At 37.1% G+C, this 22,895-nt stretch overlaps 1 protein-coding gene across 1 annotated transcript in view; it reads right to left on the bottom strand.

Annotated features, from left to right (window-relative positions):
• The window catches only part of LOC144425157 (NACHT, LRR and PYD domains-containing protein 4A-like), a 49,944-nt gene that overhangs the window by 26,890 nt on the left and 159 nt on the right, over positions 1-22,895 (bottom strand). The window contains exons 2-10 of the mRNA XM_078114549.1: positions 22,410-22,592; positions 21,643-21,729; positions 20,726-20,869; positions 19,102-19,245; positions 18,396-18,434; positions 13,535-14,914; positions 11,353-11,663; positions 9,799-9,951; positions 7,766-7,933 (exon numbers count right to left, since the gene is read on the bottom strand). Coding sequence (XP_077970675.1) covers positions 7,766-7,933; positions 9,799-9,951; positions 11,353-11,663; positions 13,535-14,914; positions 18,396-18,434; positions 19,102-19,245; positions 20,726-20,869; positions 21,643-21,729; positions 22,410-22,592 — 2,609 coding nt within the window. The remainder of the gene's footprint in view (positions 1-7,765; positions 7,934-9,798; positions 9,952-11,352; positions 11,664-13,534; positions 14,915-18,395; positions 18,435-19,101; positions 19,246-20,725; positions 20,870-21,642; positions 21,730-22,409; positions 22,593-22,895) is intronic.

Here is a 22,895-nt window from a genome sequence, read left to right on the forward strand (position 1 = left end):
CAAACATTTTCTCCACTAAATTCGGTGGAAAAGCATGAACGCGTCATGTCACGTGATATCGAAGTGAATGTGACGATGTGATAAGGCTGAACGCTATTGGCTGAAATCGCTTCGAAATTTTTTATGCGCGCAGAGTTGACTTATCATTTTGCCGAGGCTTCGATGAAACTCTGTGCATAACATACTGTGTGGGATATTCAACTCAAATTTTCAAGAGACAGAATAAGTGGGTGGGCACAGTTTGTGTTGAACTTGTCTCAATCTACAATATGGGGAATACTAACATCCTGCGGAGAGGTTCAAGCTTGCTGGTACAGGTAAGATTTCGAATTATTAAGTTGATTCTGATAAACAAACGCGAAATTATAGTACCGGCAGACTACCGTAATCTAGCCATAATTAAAACATCGATCAGTCAATCCACTTTTACTAATACAGTGTTCATTTGGGTTCAGATTGCGTTTGGGACTCTGGATCTGTGTTGTAGATTACATATCCTTAGAAATTTTCGGTCATATCACGTTAGCAGTCAAGAAAAGCTTTGTTTGCTAACGTTTAATTGCCCAGGACTAGATACTATAACTATATAAATACCGAAATATAACGTTATTTGTAACTTATATTGCGAGTCTTACCTAGGTCGTCACATCATCACATTCACCTCGATATCATGTGACATGACGCGTTCATGCTTTTCCACCGAATTTAGTGGAGAAAATGTTTGGTAACACACCATGTGAGTGCATTAACCTTTTTTTATCTTTGGGTGGTTAACGAAACACGGTGTATATAAAATAATAATTTTACAGCGATTGCTACTGATATTGCCGATGAGAAAAAGGTACCAAAGTTAATTGCAAACTTGCCTACTAAAACCTACCAAATACTACACAATCTTTTGACACTCGACTTACCTAGTTCCAAAACATATGATGCTATAAAGAAAACCTTGCAAGATCATTTAAAACCGAAACGTTCCCTTTTTGTGGAAAGGTTTACATTTTACAGAAGAGATCAAAAGTTTTCTGAAGGGGTTCGTAAATATGCAGCAGAGCTAAGAGAATTGTCTGAGGGGTGTAAATTCGGTCCATTGAGGGATGATTTCATTCGCGATCGCTTAATTTTTGGTATACTCGATGAGGCTACTAGAAAAAGGTTAATTAATGGCAAAAGATGAGAAAAAATTAGATCTCCAAAGGGCATTTCAAATTGCAACGTCAATGGAATTGGACAACAGGGCTGTGGCCGAAATATCAAGTGGCAGTGTTATGCCAATGGTGAAGGAGCAGTATCTTTCTGAAAAGCAACGGTTTAATACCTTAAAATGTAAGCACTGTGGTAAAACTGCACACGATTTCAAAAATTGTGGTTATAAAAACTACCAGTGTTTTAACTGCGGCCGCCGAGGTCCTATTCAACAGGTTTGCACACGACGTAAGCCAGTGGTGTCCAGAGAAAAGACGTGGAATGACAGACGCGATAATGATAAACCACGAAGTGCAAATGCTATGGAGAACGACAGCAGTGATAGTCCTAACTTGGGGAATTCGTCGTCTATAGAGGTTGGTAATTTACGTATAAATAGCGTACTTAGAAACAAAAAATGGTGCAATTTGGCTTTTACCGATTATCAGTGGGAAAACACTAAGAATGGAACAAGATACGGGATCGGTTGTGTCTATCAGTTTTAAAAATGTTTACGATTCACATTTGTCTCATATCCGTTTAAATGATACAAAAATTTGCTTGAAGACTTATTCGGGGAAAAAGATATATCCATTGGGTGTCCTTAAAGACGATATAGAAATTAATGGCCAAAGTTGTGAATCTAGATTGTACGTAGCAAGCACAAACGGTCCTAGTTTATTTGGGCGTGATTGGTTACATCAAATTCAATTGGACTGGAAAACGATTTTCAATATACGTGAGGCAACAGAACCAGTCTGTTCCCGCAAAACCAAAACTCGATTGAAACATTTATTGAAAAAGTACAGTGATGTATTTTCTGATGACTTGGGCTGCATAAAAGAGTCAAAAGCAAAACTGGTTTTGAAAATGGGCGCCATACCTAAATTCTTCCCTCCTAGGCCTGTACCTTTTGCGCTTTGGCCTAAAATTGAAGCGGAGTTGGAAAGACTTGAACGTGATGATATAATTACCAAAGTCACTTTTAGTGAGTGGGCTACTCCAATAGTTGAATACGACTTTGCGCTGACTTTAAAGTGACTGTAAATCATGTTCTTTGTGTAGATCAATATCCATTACTAACAATAGATGACCTTCTCACATCTTTTGCAGGAGGACAAAAGTTTAGCAAAATAAATTTGAAACAAGCACATTTACAAATGGAGGTTGAAGAGGAGTCGAAGGGATTGTTGACAATTAATACTCATAAGGGATTGTATAGGTTTAATAGACTTCCATTTGACATGGCATCCGCCCCGGCTATTTGGCAAAGAACAATTGAATAAATATTAAACGGGGTTCCAAGAAGCAAATGTATTCTTGTTGACATGTTAACAACGGGTAATAATAACTTTGAGCATTTGGACATTATTGAAAAACTTCTTATGAGTTTGCAACAATATAATCTCAAAGTTGATAAAAGTAAAACTGAATTTTTTAAAAACAGCGTTGAATTCTGTGGATACAAAGTTTGATTGTAATGGGCTTCACAAAACGGATGCTAAAATTAAAGCCATTCGTGACGCACCGAGGCCGGAAAACCTCAGTCAAGGGAGATCGTTTATAGGCATGGTTTATTACTATCAAAGATTTATTCCAAATTTGTCATCTGTACTGTATCTTTTAAAATTGTTTGCTCAGGGCTAATTGCAGATGGAAGTGGACTAAATACTGCGAAAAAGCGTTTCTTGAAGCCAAAAAGCTTACGACCTCGAGCACTGTATTAACTCATTATGATCCTTCATTAACTTTAAAACTGGCTTGTGATGCTTCACAGATTGGTCTCGGGGCGGTAATGTCTCATGTAATGAAAGATGGTTCCGAACGTCACATAGCATTTGCTTCAAAATCGCTTACCAAAATACAAAGAAAATATTTACAAATAGAGAAAGAAGCCCTTGCAATGATTTGGGCGGTCAAAAGATTCTATTGTTACGTATGTGGGAGGAAATTTACTCTAGTTACCGATCACCGTCCTCTAACGTCTATTTTCCATCCAAACAAAGGTATCCCTGCTACAACAGCTGCAAGGTTACAGAGATATGCTTTGTTTCTAGCAGGTTTGGACTATGAAATTGAATTCAAACCAACGGCAAAACACTGTAACGCAGATGGATTATCTAGGATGCCGCTTCAAGCACAAGAGGACAAAAGTGAAGACGATATTACTGATGCTACATTAAACAGCTTTGCCATTTGAGATTCTCTGCCGATAACGTGTAAACATGTTAAAAATACATTCCACTTTCCTCTTTTTGTGACGCCGTAAAATATACTGGGAATTCCTGAAAGAACGATGGGATTTCACTGTACGTCATCTCTTCTGTATTTCTATTGGCTAATGTATTCTCTCGTTTTCAAACCAACCAATCACAGACGCTTATTTTCTCGCGCCAAAACGTATGCGGCAAGCGATAAAGCGACTGACTGTCACGAACCGCGATCGGCAATTGACCAAGAAGGCGAGTTCTTCCATTTTAATGAGGAAGTTGATCAATGTAGGAGGTTTGAGTTATACTGATGGGTAGGCGATACCAGTATATTACCGAACTATGTGATAGCTATATAATGTCAGAAAGTTAAGATGACTTATAGGCCTATATGTAAATGCTCCAAAAATGAATTTAAATTGTTCATTAACAAGTTGTCAGAAATCTTTTCAAACTTCTAGCATGATTGTCAACATGTCAACTAGAGTATAAGAAATCAGTAAAATATGCTGTTATTGCGGGAGATACCATATGATAAAAGCATCACACGGAACACAGACGTGATATCAATAATGTAACAACTTGCCGATTGCAGAAATTCAGACAGGGTGGCCCTTCTTATTTGAGAGTGGATTTCTAGACGAACATTTCACCTACAAGGCAGGGCAGAATGAGTTGCTCGATAACACCGACGAAAAATCGATCAATGTCTGCAGATAAGTGTTACCAATAATGCATGTGCACGTAGTGGGTTACAGAGAGGAGTGTTTTTACCGTATGTGGTCATAGTACAGTAGTAATCAAAATATCAAGTGAGACACTCACAAAGCATATAACTTCGATATTAGGTTTCCTAAATCTCTAATATTACCATTATTAACTTTGCCAATTGTGCTAGCTTCGGCCAAATTTGAGCAATGATAAATAAGACCTGTTAAATATATCTCTCACGTGCTCGTTCGCAAGTAGAATTATGATTTCTTATGTTATACACTCGAGACTCATTTCTTGCTGTTCACACTGTGGTTTTCCTGTTCTTAAGCAAAACGATCCACCATCTTAACTTGATGTTTGTCAATAGCACTGCGTTGTAAGTCTCTCCAAATATGTAGGCTTTGGGTTAGAGCTAAGTACACTTTCCTTTTTACAGGTGGTTCTCTGACATTCTAATATTCATACTATGTGTCTATTGAGAGGATAATATTGGCAACAGTGGAGGATTTTTTATTGAAATAACGTATGTATTCATGGCATATATTTGCCTTTGGTGTACCCAAAGAAGACCGCTGCAATTCTTGAGTTCATTCAAAGGTAGGTTGAAACAACCTCTATTGAGCATTTTATGACAACTTAATGGTGGTGAGTAAATATGTTTTTCTGCATACAACTACTCAGATTCTAACCTGACTGCTGTGCAGGATTATTAGTTTTTCTGAATAGCAAGCATTATACTAGAACTTAATATGGAGGTAAAAAACAGACGATATGTGCGTGTTTCTCTGACTTTGTGTTTGACATAATAATGTTGTCAACACCTGCCTGAATATTGGCTAGCACTTGCTAGTTGTGCAACCCGAAGGTTCGGAGGTTGCTGAAGAAAATATGCGAACTCACTATATATAATTTCGAATACACTGTGTAACGAAAAAACTCACAGTTTTTTACCTAGTTTCCCTGTTAGCTTACATCGAGGAAATCACATTTTTTCTTTTTAAAGTTTGATTTTGTGAAAATGGGGGATTTCCCTAAAATCGTTTTTTTTTTGTAGAGAATTCTATGGAAACTTTCATTGTAATAGTAAAAGTTGAGATTCTCAGGAAAATACAAACACGTGATCGGAACAATGAAGACCTCTGTGATGCCAATATTTTTATTTATTGCAAAAATGTCCTCTTCTAATCTTAAATATATGGAATCTTGATTATTATTAGTTCTCATATGAAACAGTTTGACTGCCTTAAAATTTTCATGTAGCAAGTAGCCTACACATGTTCCTGCGTTCGTTTGTTTTTGCACTTTTTTTAATCAAATGTAATCATTGCCCAAATGCGTTGACATGTTCGTAACGCGTTTGCGTCCGATACACTATGTACTTGTCATTTTTATCAACTTGTATGCGTGCCTCATCTTCCCATCACATGAAACGTCCGATGAGCCTTTTGATACTGCTCATCGAGTCTCTTTTACTATAATTGTGATTATGTGTTTTATTTTCGGGGAACGAGCACGTGCATTACACGCTATAAACTTTATTATTTAGTTTTGCTCGTTTTCCAGGCATTTCTGTAATATGTTTTTTATTAACTGAGTGTTGAGTTTTCAGAATGCCGAAATAAATTGTATTGTACCGTTTTCAAGCACCTTCGAATTCGATAGTAAAATGAAGCTGTAATTCAAAACAGAACAACGAAACGTGCTTGACATCATAGGAGGGTATGGTGAAGGAAGCGTATGGGACGCGCTATACTAGTATTATTGCGAAACAATACGGATTTAATAAATCATAATATTCTACGTTAAGCGAGAAATTTCCAACTACGAAATCACAAGTTACTAGGTTGAACCAAAACATAGTAGAAGGTTAAAATGAGAGATAATACCACACTTCTTGTGATTGCCCGAAATGTTGTCAGCGCCCCCAATCGCTCAGTTTAACAGCCAGCGCCCCCCAATTGCCCAAATCGCCATCGGCGCCCTTCCAATTATCGCAAACGCCCACAAGGGGGCATTGTCGCTCACTTCGGGAACCGCTGAGCTAGACCATTGCATCCACTAAAATATGATTATTATGAAATCTATCGAATCCAGGCAACATGAGAGGCGCGATGGCGATCATATTGTCTTTGCGCGCTCAAGACTTTGGGTTCAAACCCCATGTCCACCATCTCACCCAAGCTGCAATAAAGTTGATATTCTCTCCCGAGCCAGAATGCCGTCGCGAAAGCGCATTGTTAATTCTCGCGCGTGTCTGGAAATATACGCCTACGTGTTTTTGTCCATATCATCACCGTATAAAAGTGAAACATTTTAGTGTTGCAATATGATTGTATTTAGATATCTAATTAACATTCCTAAATCAAAAATAAGGAGCGTGTTGCATTTTATACATAATTTCAAAGGCCTCCACGCAGTCAAACACGAATTGTCAACAAATCAAACAAAATAAAGGCACTCCATACGATGAAACTCCGCACACGTTTCTACATATTTTAATATTCTGTTTTGATTTCGAATTAATTATGGAGCAATCTGCAATATTTCAACTTGGGACTAAACAAAAAATACTGTTGAAATATACAGAATAGGATTTCAAATTCATCCATATTCAGAAGCATCTTTCCATTTCCAGGAGTATCGTACGCTTTCTCACAACCTACCACGTTTTCTCAAGGCTGCCTTTGTTTTGCTAAATAACTCAAATCTTCTGAGTCTTCCCCGTTTCACCGTAGCATAATCAGACTCAGTCAATAATTTTTTAACTTTTAACTGCCCACGTGAATGCGAAGGTGATATCTTACCCCAAATCGACCGTTTGTTGTTTGAACCTTAAACTGTTTTTGGTGTTTAGCGATTCTTTGTTCGAGTCTGTGCGAAATCGCAGTGTATTTTTTTCCATTCATTGCAATATTTTGTTACCGCGAGCTCATTTTCATTGATTTTGCTTGTCTTGTCTAAGTAAAGTGTGAGTATCTGTAGTCTTTGGTGTTACAAAAATTGAAATCGCAGAAAAAAATGTTTGGGAACTACTGCTCTATGATGGTTTCACATTCATCTCTGTTACAGCAAGATGGCTGAACAGCAAAAATACGACAAAGAGATATCCCAATTTAGGCCTTCCGTATATAAAAAAAAATGTCGATATTTTTTTCTTTACATCTGCATTTTTTGTAGCAATTTAAAAAAGAGGGGAAAAACGAAAATTTAGTTTTGATATCATATTCATCAATATATCGCACACGAACAAGTAGTTGTGAGCATAACACCACTGAATTTAAAATCATTATCCCCTTCGTCTCCACTTACTCATGTGGTCATGGATTTTCTACGCTTGTTCACATGAGATAAATCAGCTATTTGCGTACGTGAGAAGTGGCAACTAATTTAAATGTTGTCCCTAATAGCTCTATGCTATGTTCTCCTATTGTGTTTGTCGGTTTGAAAATTGTGGGGGCTGCGGTTACTTCAGAGAAGCATGAAGGGTCCACAGGAACATAAAGTTAGAGAAGCACGGTTTACATAAGGTAAATAGTGACTTGCATCCTATATGATGTTCAATTCAAAATAAACCGAATCGTTTATTTTTGGTTTACTCTTTTATTTAATCAAATCTTTTGTTCTCGTTTTATATTTATACAAATGTATTCACTTACTTTACCATTCCCAACATGTTTCAAGAAATTACGAAGATGAATCTCTCTCAAGTCAACTTCTCGCAGACTCAGATGTTCAACATTATACTTGGAACAAACGATTCCAGTTTTAATGCTGAGTTGTTCTGACATCTTGAAAGAGCTCAGATATATCACGTTGATAAACACCTGGATAAAAATGGATCAAATTTTTTCAGCACTTACTGTGATAACCTGAGTAAAATCAAGTTGAAATTGTAAAAAGTTCGAAACGACTGAATCAAACTTTTAGTATATTTAATTAGTGATTTGACAGAGCAGTCACAAGAAACGGGCTTGCGAAATTCAAACAAAATAAATGAAATGTTTTAAAACCCCCCTTTTTGAAAAGTGAAAAAAATTGACGACTAATAGGTGCGACTTGCCACGCACCGAATAAGCGCAGCAAACTTTATGGCTCCGTTTCCGAGCTGATATGAAGCTGCCTCGAACCAACCAATGAAGTTAGGTTTATTTGCATTGCATACCATGGGTAGTACAGTGCGTAAAAGAATTGCAGAAAACGAATAGACGCTGTGGACCAAAAACAATTCGCATAAACGTTGAGCTCTCCTCTGCATAAACGCAATAATTCATTTTATCGGAATGCAATGGTTTGTCAAATAATCGTACTTCATTTGTCATTGAAAACCAATATTCAAATGAAATTTTAAATTTGATTCGGATTCGGTGTTTGAAGGCCGATCCAATTCTTTAGACTTCGGCTCGTCAACGAATCTTGAAAGATCGTCTTTCACTATGAAAGGAGGTTTCCGATCTTGATCATCGCTTCCCTGATCTTGTAAAATATGAAGCTACCGATCATTTTCATTGTTACTCATTTACAGAAGACCACTGCCTCTGCATGCTATGCTGTTTCTAACGCCAATCTGTCTTACTGCTGCCGTACCGGTATTCGCGAAACGCCGCTTGTGGTCTAAAGTAGAACTGACGTGATTGCAACCGAATAAGGCGATTTATTCAGTCCGCAATTTTTATTTTTAGCCCTTGTTCCTGGCGAATCTTGACATATTCAGTTTCGATTTGTAAAAAATATTCTTCTGTATTACACATTGCAATTTTTCGTAGCTTGGAACACTTTTTAAAACAACAATTCTCATGGAAACCCGCGTTTTCCGACTGCCGGCCAGACCACCTGGCTGTAAAGGCCGGTAAACAGTGTGCAAACAACCACAGCGTATTTTTTTTGGTTTGTTTTATTTTATTTGTCTGCGATGAACTGCGTTTCGTTGCGCTGCGTTTGTCTGAGTTGGAGAACGCTTGAGTAGCGTTTGCTGACCGCAGTTCACCGTACTGACAGTCTTGCTCTGCTCGCGGTGAGTTATAATGCTGTCGTGTATACCGGCCTTTACAGTCTAACGTGGCAATTACAAATTTCAGAACCCCCGATTGAAAAATTTCTGTCCACGCCTTGTCATGTGTGATAAATTGCGTAATCAATGCTGGATCGGAAACCTTGATTCCTTATCATATTCCTCATTTTATTCGAAGCATAAATGCAGGAAATGCCTTACAAAGAGTTCAATCAGATCGATTTGATCTATTCCCCAGACTTTGCCTATATTCTATTGTTTTTACCCCTGTTATATATATTATGCCCAATATATATTGATAAGGTTTACAAATCGCATATTTAAAGGTTTGCGACGACCAATTCTCAGCTGCTTCTCATGCTTTCATCTCTACTTTAATCGGGGTGTTATTACTCCAACCACGGGACCAACATTAAAAGATGAAACATCATGCAAATTAGTTATTAGTTGAAATAATATGTTCAATTAGTTATCTTTAGGTAATGAGATAGCATTGGGATATGGCAAACCGTAAGACGGGTAAAATAGAATCATAATTTTTTTTTTTCAAGTTTAGTCCAAACGTTATTGATTATATCCCCCATTTGTACAAGCAAGAACTGGTAGGTTTTGCCAAACAAGTCAAACTTGTTTCAATTCTGTAAACGCTATGAGACAAGGTATCTAGTAACTTCAACTCACTTTCTTAGAAATAACGCTTCTACTGATGATTCTAAATTCATCCTTTCCTTTGCACTCCTCCAACACCATTTCATCAACGTAAGATTCCGTGAATTTTTTAACAGAAGCAAATAATTCAGCATTGAATCTGTTGTTCAGGACAAACTTCTTGACCTATGTATACATAACGACAATTTTCAATTCAGTGCTACTAACCGAATTTTAAAATGATTCCTCGTTACGTAATGAAACAATGGGTTTCAATTAAAAATATTTCCGAACTTCAAAATCGTACACAACAGGAAATTAAAAATAAAATCAGGCTGAAACACTAGCAATCATTGCCAAACAGCTACGCCGCAATTCTGCTAATCACAAACTGAAATAATTTTACCAAGCTGATATAAAAATGCATCGGTGCCATGTGATGAATTCAAAACGAATCCAACATATATGCATCAGTCCCATATATTTATGGTGCGCCATCTAGTGGTGAGTTGTCTCAGCGTCAGTTTTAATTCGATTGCAATATAAATGGATGAGGTGTCTGAATAAAACTTTTTATGAAAATAAAATGAAGGCGTGAACCGGGAATGCACAAACATTTCTCCTCAGACGACGGCCGCATTACGTTTTCGTCAAAGGTGTACGGCCGCCAGTGGCATTGAGCTATTATTATCTGTATCTGTTGTTGACTTGCGTCTGAAACGTTCATTAAATGGTAAAATTTAAACAAATCTAAGTAATAAAGACTCTTAGTGGTTAGTATTTTTCTCGAATCAGATAATTTTAAGGTCGTTGAGAACGCAACGAATTTTTATTTTGCAGGCTTTACTTTGTGAATAGCCAAAATTTAACAATTGAATTTCTGTGCTGGAAACCATATCACAATATCGATGTTGTTTTTTCGTAGGTTGACCAATTGCGAGTTAGGTCTAACAGGAGTAAATCAAAATAGAAAGACATTTTAAATTCTTGTATTGGTCATGGATTAAATAATTTTAGCAACCAAAAAATCATTATTCGCTGAAAAAGATAGCTTTTTTAACAAGTGGCTTCATCGCGAGCAGAGTCTCAAATAGTAACTTCTTTACATAAACGCCAGAAAAAAATCTAATTTCATCTGGAATTAAAGAACCGTTTCATTTTTGACGATATCCCGCTTAACAAATATAAAAAAAATATTTTCAACTGTTATTTATTTATGATCCTGATCAATTATTTTCATTACAGACACAAGTACTGCTATGGTTTCCCGTAAAAGTCAAGCGCCAACATAAAACATAAATCATTCAACAGTAACACACACACCAGCACGGTTGCCCATATTACCTTCGACGGCCGCAGGTTGTACACCGTTGGCGTGAACAATTATAACAAGTGGTGACGAGTCCAGTCAAAGATATTCTATGCAACTCTCTACAATTAGAAGTAAATGAAACAAACGAAACGCGTGATCTGCATAAGTATAAAGGCAAGAGTGAGCCAAACAAGGTAATTTTGGCCATTAACAATTGCAACAATGGAGAATAACGCAGTGTTGATAAATCATCGCGAAGATTGAAATAAACAAACCTTGAGCTGGGAATCCTTCAGATTTGACATCATGATATCAAATAGCTCTGTGGTGAGATTGCATTCAAAGAAACGCAGAAGATTTAGATTTCCACTTCGACGCATAACTGACGATATTGCCAGCATTCCACTGGGGTTGATTGTTGCTTCCTCAAAATCGATATCATGAACGTGGGATCGAATTAATTCATCGTCATTCGACTCGTACAAAGCTCCGAACAATTCCATCAAAGCGGTTGAGTCGTTTGTTTCCTTCATTTGTTCATTCATGCTACGTCTCAGTATTTCTTCTTTTGCTTTCTTATCTTTAACTATAAAACATGCATTGGGAATGTCTTGCCACCCTTTGACTGACACAATGCGACCATAAGTTTTGAATTGAGATTTATTAAAAGAAACTAAATGTTGAATAAGAATGCACTGTTAAGAATTAAAAGTAATAATATAACCAATACATTAAACCAAATATAAATATGTTAAATTTTAATATTCAAAAGTTTTTCTCTTTAAATTGTAAAATATCGGGAATTTCAAATACCAATATTTAATACTTCCAATATGTTTAAAATGCTTGTTCCTTTCGTACAAATCTGGAATTGGTCTCGTTCGAAACTATTAGACCTAACGAAGTAGACGATCTTTATGAGGCAAATTGACGTCAAGTAGTCCTATCTCTCAGGTTCGGCATTTTGTTATTCAATTACAAACGCATTGCAGGACTTTTTCTATTTTGACAACTGGGCAAATAATGGTTTTTCAACAATGCGGCGCAAAAACAAAAATACCATAAATTAAATTTTAAAATATACCGCCTATCATAAATTTAGCTGAAAAGCTCAAGTACACTGCAAATATCCTAAAATCCTCTTACACAGCGCTTCGTGGTCCGCGGCCGACTGGTGGACCGTCAAGCATGTCATAATGGGAAGCGAACTCGTTGACAAATAATTTGTATTTTTCTATATATTTTGTGTTAGGATTTGGATTATTTCAACTTTTTAATAGAATATCAATACTTTCTAATGAGGATCCCAGTCGAATCCATCAATTCAGGCGCTCACACGTAACTATCGGATGCGTCTGTTACCACTCATGTCATTTATACGATGGGGATATTTGAGAATAGTATTGTTTTTAATTTTCCGTAAGTATGAAAACACGAATAAATATTTTATCATAATCGAGCAGTTTACCACATATTTCATGTCTGCAGATTGCCTAGTATTTTAAGTAAGCTTTTCTGCCTATGTCGGCGCAACCAAAAACAACGTTGGAAAAAATTAAATTAATATACGGTACGGTATTCTAAACTGGCATTGGTCTTGAATTTCAATATTTTATGAAACACTAAATCATCCTTATAAAATTCGATACTTTTTACAACCATTATCAAAATTATATGCCAAAGAGCGGAAAAAAGAATAAACTATTTTTGGGTATCGTAACAATTAGGGCTTTACATAAATTTCACTTTTTCGACATTCTGAAATTCAATGCGTAAGGAAGAAGCCTTGCCGGGAATAGCGACAATGGCCACCACGCAACCGAGGCAAAGGTGTAGCAAGCGTACGCGCGCCATCGCACACAGAAGGTATTATACGATCAAAGTGCCGATTCTGTTATATCATCATTACAATACGTGAAAATGCAGAAAATCGTTTGAAAATTTTCCTCGAATAGGAAACACCTATCTGCCGACGAAAAGTGATTAATATTACAAAACTTGCAAGAATACATTAGAATACTTCGAACTGACTTTGATATTTGAATACATTCAAATATTCGATTCGTTTTGGACAATCCTATCTTGACTTATTTTAGCCTCTGAAAAAAAACATTAATAAAGGTGGGCCGCGAAGTAACACTCGTTGGCCGCGATATGAAAAAGGTTGAGAAGCACTGCTCTTACATTTAAGTGATTTTTGGAGTTTGCGCCGCTTGTTTGAGGGCGAATGTGAAGAAGAACATTTGTGTTAGAACAAGCGTTGTGAAAATTTTGGAGTATTTTTGAGCAAATTTTAAACACATTTTGCATAAGTTCATTTACGTGACGCGAGTGCCAATATTTGACATGCAAGGGAGAGACGGAGGCTAGAAACCTAAAAAGCCTTTAATTGGGAAATTAGTTTATAAGAGACCAAACCCAGCTTTGTACTAATGATTAAATGCAACAACATCTTACTTTGAAGCATTTGTGAAGACCAATCTTTTGCCAAAGTTGGATTGAGAAGAATTCCGCAAACGAATTTGCGAACAACCGACCAATGATCTTGATGAATGAACTCGTTCACAAATTCTTCAAATTCTCCCACTCCCATTTCTGATACGAACATGGCGGCAAGGTTTTCTTCAATTACTTGATGCGAGAAATATATTTGTTGGGTTCCTTCGAGCAGGCAATGACTCGCCATTGTGCGGCCTGGAACTTTGATAACCAAGTCTCGAATCGAATCTGGATCTATTCCAAACTTTAGTAATTCGTCTTTTGTAAAAACGACTCGACCTTCACTCATTGCTCGAAAAGCCATTTCTTTCAACTTGTGGAGAACCTGCTTATCTCTGACATGCTGGGATTTCAGAAGAATATCAAGGATATCCAACATAACTCCTGTCATGGTATCTGGTGGATTTTCCGGGTTGAACTTCTGAACGATGGCGTTGTATACTAAAAATACTGGGACCGAAGACAGAGGAATAATTGCAGGAGAGGTTGAACACATCCGATCCCATTGCTGTTGGCCGATATCACCAAGGAGTGCGATGAATAACCTCTTGACGTCATCTGGGCTCAAACCTACTAATGCGTAGATTAGCTGGGGTCGAAGGTCAACAGTGAGAGAAGCTATGCTATGCTCGCGAGAAGAGATGACAATTTTACCTCTGGGAAAAAGATGACCAGTGATAACGTTGTACATCACCGTCGGTGTACTGGATTTTTCCTTGTGATTTATCTTGGGGTGCTGTCCGCTAAGAGACCAAGTCGCCTGGTCCAATCCATCGAAGAAAAAAATGACCTTTTCCTGATTTTCAATGATCCACTCATATCCATATTGTTGGCTTTCCTCACTCAAATCAGTGATATTTCCGAAAAGCAATTCCATCGCAGTAATCGAATCCGATTCAATCAGATCGCGAATGTTGACAAAATAAACAACGTCAAAACTATTTTTGAACCATTTTTTGAAATATATTTTTGATGAATTTTTACACGAAGCATGGACCAAGCGCTTTGTAAATGTTGTTTTTCCACCATCGGCCTGCCCGATGATTGCAATGAGCCTATTTTTCTGTGAATGGAAACTTTGGATCAATTGCTTCATAGTAACAAATTTCCCTTCGCTAATGTTATCCACCAAAGCACTGAATTCGGCATCTTTACGATATTCTTTTGTTTTCAGCGCCATTTCACCTCCGAAAAAATGGGACAATTTTCTTATTCGTGGATTTGCTTCAAATTCAGGTTCAACCAGCTCTTGATCTTTGTACATTTCAGTAATCGAATCCTTTGATTTCCAATACGCATCGCGATTGACTACTTTTTTAAATTTAGCTACATGCTTTCCTGAAAATAGTTGTAAATGGAATGAGTTGAGTATACGACAAATATTGATATAATGATGTTTTGTTCACCATGCTCGCTCCAGATGTTTAATATTTGCATGTGAGCAAACCTGCATAAACTGGGTGTTGTGTAAAATGTAATGAAGACTTTTTTGAATATAATGAGAAATTTTTGGAATGTAATGAAGAGTTTTGATATTTTTGCGATACGACATGCCATCAAATTTTGCGCATTGGCCAGATATTCGGCATTACAATTTCTATCTCTCTGATTTCTGATGCGATTGGGAATGACAAAGAATAAAAACAAATAAAATGTTTTCTTCAAACTTTTTGCAGTGATTTTGAGAAGTTCTGCATGAACTTTATTTAAGAAGAAAAGAAGAGTCAGTGTGCTAGAGTTGGACTTAATTTGGCTGTTTCAAGAACATTCTGCATCGTTTGTCTGAATTTCATAATTCTGCAATTTTACGTAGAATAACAGATGAGCCAGCAAATGATGAACAGCTAGTCGTTGTCTCACTGCAATCAGAGATTTTGTACATGGCGTTGAGTTTACGTTTCAAATACCGATACCTTTATTCAAGTACAATTGATGAGGTTGCAATTAGAAGAAACCAGACTACGATGACACAAAAACAATAAGTCGTTGACCTGATGAACTTTTAAGGCACGAGACCAGACAAAGCACTTGATGATTCAAATCATATTTATACTTTACATGATTTTGATTACTCAGTTATATGGCGAGCCATGTCAGGCATGAGATTAGTTAGGCTTTTTTTAATGAATGGACCTGATGGTGGAGGAAGTCGTAAGCGACCAGTCACTATTTGAAACAAAGATATTTACAATTTGTTAAATGTGTTTGTTAACTGTAACCTTTGAAGTCCATTATATCTTAGGCTTGTACAGTACAGAATTTTTGTTATAATTGCAGACACGTAGTGATATCCCCGGCTGTTTATTTTAAAACGTTTAATTTAAAAACAATTAAATATGAAAATGAAAGTGTTATTGATTTATTTTCTATGTTGTTATAATTGTTGATAATTTCATGAAAAATCTTTAATAATATCAGTGTCTCCCCATGGCTAAATACCATTAATAGTAATAGTTAAAAACTTAATCAGTCGAATTAGCTAACTGGTAGCCCTAAGTTCGGTACCCAGTAAGAAGCCCTTCGGCTTCATAAAGGTTGGTGACCCCTGGTGTAATTTTAAATCATATATTATATCTCGACATATTTTTGTTCATATCTTATAATAACTAAATCGTTGTTTGAAAATGTTCGAAGTTTGTCTTCAATTAATTTGAAAATAATAATAGGTTACATGAAGGTGGGTTTGTAACCGCCAATATCTTGATGTACATTCATTTTCTTTCGCTAGTTGGCGCTATGAACCAGCTCATCGAGTGGTTGCACCACAAACACCACAAACACTTTGTCAAAGTGACGTCAGCGGACCGCATACTGCAGAATGCTTGAAGTTTCTGATGGTGTTTTTACATCGGCCTGAGAGTGTTGTCTTAGGATTTATAGCCAATGAGCGACTTAAATTTTGAGTGATAATTATTTGTATTTATATTTATTTGTACTATTTATAAACTGTGTGTCATTGATATTTCTTACATTGTTCATTGTAATATTGTTAAAAGATTCAATCTAGTTATTGTGATTCTACGTTTAAGTTGCTGCTTGACGGCTCTTGAGAACTCAATGTCAGGTAAGTTTATATGCGGAATTTTATATTCTAACTGCACTAGTATTTATTTGAATACATTAGTTTGTATTTGTTTTACTGTCGGGTGTTGAGGTGCCGGCAGAGGTGGTTTGTTTATTATATTTGTTAGTGATTTCATATTTGGTCGTTAGGTATTTATTGTGTGGTGTAGTGATGATATTTAAGTTTGTTTACATTAAGCGTGAGACAACTGATACGATATTGCTTCATCCTCGTTTGTGTATTTATTTTTTTTCCGGTATTTCAGAAACCCGTACGGATGTACCGGTACTGTTTGTAACACAACAGGAAATGAAACATCTTAAGCAGATACAGTGATAATACGCATCTTTTGGGCAGTGCAACCTGGGGCCCCATTCGCCAAACTTCGTAAAAAACGGGGTTTTGAGCACGTAACCTTGTCTCTCAAAAATGCAACAGCAAAATCTTGTTTAGTTCGATTCAAGAAATATATCGTAAACACTTGACGCATGGTTAGGTTTGTTCTCTCGAAATCTTACGCACGATAGTCGTTGAACAAAATCACCGTCTCTCTCAGCCGTATCAAAACAAGCATATTTTGCGACGTCCTGTAGGCTTTCTATGCCTTACATTTTTGCAGCCTGTGTTTTAGAGTTTGGGTCATATAGCAGTAATCTATAGATGCATAAAATAAATGCTGAAGTACTACTTGTAATTCGATATTGAATGTTAGTACCGGTATCTATTGCTTCATTGAGATAGTCTGTGTATTGGATGTGGCTGTGAGCCGATACCTGTAGCTGTACTCCAGTGAATTGTAAATGGTACCATCAGAATAGACATATATGGTTGGGTCAACAGCTACTCTACAGATACTAGACTACTGTCACTCTTACTTTGAGGGACTTTTGATATTGTGCCGATTTTTCATGAAGTATGCTAACACCGCAGCAAGACTATTTTTACTTGAATCTACATTTAGAGCAAGCTGAACTAGTAACGAGGAAGATTTAGCCTCGTTAGTTTACAAGCACTCCAGAGTGTTATAGTACTTTGACGACTACCAATTCTACGTAAAATGCCATTTTTTGCCGTTTCGAGAGAGTTGGTGCTTTACTAACACTTAAACCAGAGGTTCTCAACCTGGGGGTTCGCAAACCCCCAGGGGTTCACGACAAGATTTCCAGGGGTACAGGGAAGGCAATCGATTTTTCGTTTGTTGCTGTTTTTAATATGTTTTATTACAACCAGAGGAAAATGCGTGATTGTTGTGATTGTGACGCAACAATGTGAAAATAACGGCTTCGCACACGAAGACAAACTGAAATCTTTAAGACTGCGTGCTGTGAGCATTGGAGAAAGTAATTATGCTTATTAAAACTTAGGAAAGATTTTAGGAATTCATTAGTTAGGCAGACGACAAGGGCAATAATATCAACGCGAAAATTTGATTTAGTTACATATGGTCAATAAATTGTTGTTGCAACAAATTGTTAGGCAATATGTCACAACTTCGTTCGATGCCTGTTTACGGGGGTTTGCGTTAATTGTTTCGTGACTCGCGGGGGGATACTTGACAGAAAAAAGGATGAGAACCCCTGCGTTAAACGATAAAGAAGTTTCGCAAATGGAGCCCCAGGCTTCAAAAGCATTGGCATCGGGATATCCAATCACCCTATGTAGGGAGTCCACGATCCACAAGTGAGATTTGATCAAGTCCTGCATCAACAGTTTTTATCACACACAAAGTAAATACAAAACTAAAGCCAGACTCACGTTTTTGGAAGAAGTTTTTAGAAGATGATTTTCCTGAACCTAGATGAAAAATAACGAAATTTTATTTGATGTTGCTAATGCGTTTATAGTGGAATTTATAGGACTGTAGAGAACGAAGCAACTGTGACTCAGTGAACCCGAATGATACTTTCACATAGGCTAAGCCAGCGGATTGCAACCTTTAATGCAGGAGGGCCCGTACTCCCTAAGTATGTGAACCAAGATGGCGGATACCGGATAATAGTATGTGAACCAGGTTGGGCCATAATTTCAGGTATAAATACTATGGGAGTCACTTGGTCAGCCCATAGAACTAAAATAAGGAAAATTGGAATAAAATTATGGTATAAACTTAATCTGGTACACATGCTACGTTTCGGTGTCCGCCATCTTGGTTCATATACTTCTGGAGGGCCAGATACAAATAACTGACTGGGTGAAACTATGCCCTGTGCATAGGTTTTCTAGCAGTAGATTGCACAAAAATTATTGATCTTATAACATGCGTTGTTTGCTTCGCGCAAGTTATCGGTTAGGGCACTGTAACGCCATATGCAACAACACGACGCAATTGTGTACCGCAGGCCTCACATCACTCAAACCTGACAATTTCAGGTAACTGATATGATCAAATTAAAAAGAGAAAACTTTACTATAGTAGAAATTTCAATTTGAAAAAGCAAAATGCATTCATGCTCTGAATCACCTGAAATCTTTTTATCCTCCCGAACGGTGACTGCCTGCCCGGCATCATCTGCTGCTGCCTTTGACCGAACTGGGGTCTGCTGTGCCTGACCAATCCATCTCGATGTTGATGGCGCTAAGGAGCCGGCTGATGCCTCAGCTTGTCCTACAAAAAATATGAACAAACATTCAATATTGATTTATATACCCTCTAAAATTGGAACTTCACCATCTCTGTTTTGAAATTTGACAGGATTACAATACACTATGGAATCGTGGTAACTGATCTCACCAAATTGAAAAGAGAAAACTTCAATACATTAGAAATTTCAATTTGAAAAAGCAAAATGCATTCATGCTCTAAATCAGTAGTTCTCAACCTTTCTACCATGGCAGACCGGTAAAATTAAATTAAATGTACTCGCGCACAGGCAAAAAAATTGAAATGACCGGAAAAGAAAAGAATAACATACATTTGCGTAATATATTGCAATTTTTGGCACTCAATATGCCTCTAGACAAAAAGGCACACTCAAAAACATTCCAAACGAAGAAAAACTATCAAATATTGTGTCGGCCAAAAATTGAACATTAAATAATACCATATATTTGGGTATTGAAATGCAGTGCTGGGCACCCATTATGCGTACGAAGGGCACGCATAAAACATCTCACATAAAAAACATGTGCATGCCAAATCATGTACGAACACAATTGACTCTAGTGACAATTTTGCAGCTGTTTCGTTTCTAATTTAGAATTGCAAACGAGGCCCTTAACGGAGTTTTTGCAACATGTAGCCCTGCAGCAGAGTGCAACCAATTTCTTTGCTTTGTTTTAATTAAATCTAGCGATGAAAATGTTTTTTTGCATAACGCAGTAACTGGTTGAAAATACATAACAGTTTGATTGCTCGATTACTTAGAGATGCGTATTCGTTATCAATAAATATCCAAAATTGTGACAGTGATTCTTTTTTAAATCTGAACTGTAAGAAAATTACAACTTGAATAAAGCCTTTCCTATTTCATCTGGTTCATCATATTAATCTCTCTGCAGTTGATCGAGGTCTCAAACAAAATTAATTCACATTACAATGACGAAGTCGTCGGTAACTTGGGAACAGGCTGAAAATCCTACTGTCTGCTCAAAATACTAGAAATGATTTCTGCCACCCATGCTTTTTGCACGGTTCGTGCCCTCCTGCAAGGTTGCAATAAGTTCATATCTTACTGGAATATTATACTGTTCTTGACTGTTTTCTGGTTTAAACAAAGAGATATGCCTAACGTTTTTTAATGATGGTCAGATTAATCAGGAAATGCACGCAGAACAATAAAAAGCACGCGTGCCGCTTTTCAGGGTTCTGAATTTTGCAAGGAGCGCATTCGCGATGAATCAGAGCCGAAAAAGCGAAAAGTGTGATTTCCCGGCGCCAAGATGTCGCGAAAGATGGCGCCAAGGTGTCGTAAAAGACGTCGCAATAGGACTTCGGAAGAGAAATTGCGTAATGAACCAACGCAACCTCGTCTTTAGTGAACCGATTGTGACGTGTCATAAAAACAACAAAACAACGAAATTTCTTGCAGACCTGAAGAAAAGCTTTACCGATCGGCAGTTTGGAACCAATCACTGCTCTTAATCACCTGAAATCTTTTTATCCTCCCGAACGGTTACTGCCTGCCCGGCATCATCTGCTGCTGCCATTGACCGAACTGGGGTCTGATGTGCCTGACGGATCCATCCCGATGTTGATGGCGCTAGGGAGTCGGCTGATGCCTCAGCTTGTCCTACAAAAAATATGAACAAACATTTATTATTGATTTATATACCCTCTAAAATTGGAACTTCACTATTTCTGTTTCCAAATTTTACAGGATTGTACTGAGGGAGAGGAAAGCTGATAAGACGAATTGATCGTATGACAAACCACAGCTTTTTGTCTGATTACCAGCCCATTTCAGGTTTGCGATTAGTTAGCCAGGTATTTGTTTTCAGAAGCATTGGACTTGATACATAACATAGTAGTAGTAGTTGAATGCACAAAAATATTGATCTTATGTGTTGTTCGTTTCACACCAGCTAGCTGTTAGTGCATTATATCGTCATATGCATAAATAAATTAACTGGACCAGGTATAGGTTTTGCAACGCAGATATATTGCAATTACTTGCACATACGAGATCTGCCACCACTAAATCGCACAAATTTTGGCCTCTAATCTATTCAATGCTTTTCCCAAAGTAGCAAAATGTGATAACACTGCACCGCACACGCTTAACTACACTAATTCCGCTTATAGATTTCGGTCTTTCGTCGATTACAGTTATATACTGCATGTTTTTTCAATGAATTTGTCGAATTGTTAATTATTGTTCAAATGTAGAATATTTGTCTCACTACAAAATAAATATCTGATCTGCCTCAAATCACTTGGCATGTCATGAGAAATTCTCGGGGCCGGGGTTGCCGACCTCTGTACTATACCAATGACAGCAGAATCCTACCCAAAATTTGTAGAATGAATGATTCAAGCCTTATGGAATAATTGAATCTAACATACCGGATACATTGATTTGAAGAAATATATTTTCGGCGTGGATGTTTTCTGCCTTCATCTCCCCAACAACGGCATCGATTATTTTGGTTTCTAGAAAAGTAAGTTTTTTATTTAATCAATGCATTGAACTAATATCTTCAGTTATCACATTTGACATATTGTCACACTTTGTATTAGATTCATGAACGATGGCCTGGGAGTTGAGATTTACTATATTTCTAGCAACTGTCTTGGTTATTTCAATTAAATTGCTCTGAGAAGTTAGCTGTGGTGTCGTCAGTTACATTTGACTAACCATTTCCAGACAACTGTGGCTATGTGTGTTATTAGGCAAAAGCTCGGTAGAAAACCTAGAGTAGGTATATGCATTTGTCATGAACATTTACTGAGTACCGATTGATAATGATAATGAATTTTATAACCTTGTTCTTGACAAAAGACTTTGAAGCAACCTTACCAGTTATATTTTGTTGCAGAGTCTCTGCCGATATGCGAGCTTCGTTTGCCGACACATTTGACTCCACTGTGAGCAGTTTTTGTATTTTTTATGAGTTGGATGAGGAAAAACAGAAATGTTACTTTGTATTCAGATACTTTTAGATTACTTTGGTAATAATCCAACTACGGTATTTCTCCACGTATAATACGCACATTCGAAGCTTAATTTTTTTTTCAAATTTGAAACTTTCCAATGATAGGGAAGAAGTGGCAAATCACTGGTTTTGAATCCTTCTCTGTATAATATATAGAGATCTTTTAAACAATCATACCAGTTATGTTGGTTTGTTGCAAAGTCTCTGCAGAGATATGAGCTTCTGCTGCAGAGAGAGTTGCCTCGACTGTTTGGACAGTTGCCTTTTGCGACGCTATTTCTGTATGCTCAGAGATCACCGAAACAACATTCGCACTTTCTATGCTCATATCTTGAACAGCAGCCCTGGTAATGCTGGCTTCTGGAAATGGAAAGAACAGATTTCTTTAATAATGGTTGCAAAATCAGTTTTTGCAATCCGACCCTTTTTTGATTTTATCATGGTTCTATTACTTTGTGTATGTCTAGTGCGTATCCAAGCATGCTGGGGAAAAAACTACTGATTACTAACTGGGGCTCGGTAGGGACGTTCATTCCAGCTAAACCTTGACTCCGAAAATGTATCGAATGTTAACAGAATTTCCATGAATAGGGAAGTTGTAATTGACAAGAAAAAGAATATATTAATTAAGATGGCAAATCACTGGTTTAGAACTTTTTTCCG

Source organism: Styela clava, chromosome 7 (genome assembly GCF_964204865.1).
Source record: "Styela clava chromosome 7, kaStyClav1.hap1.2, whole genome shotgun sequence".
NCBI lineage: Eukaryota > Metazoa > Chordata > Ascidiacea > Stolidobranchia > Styelidae > Styela > Styela clava.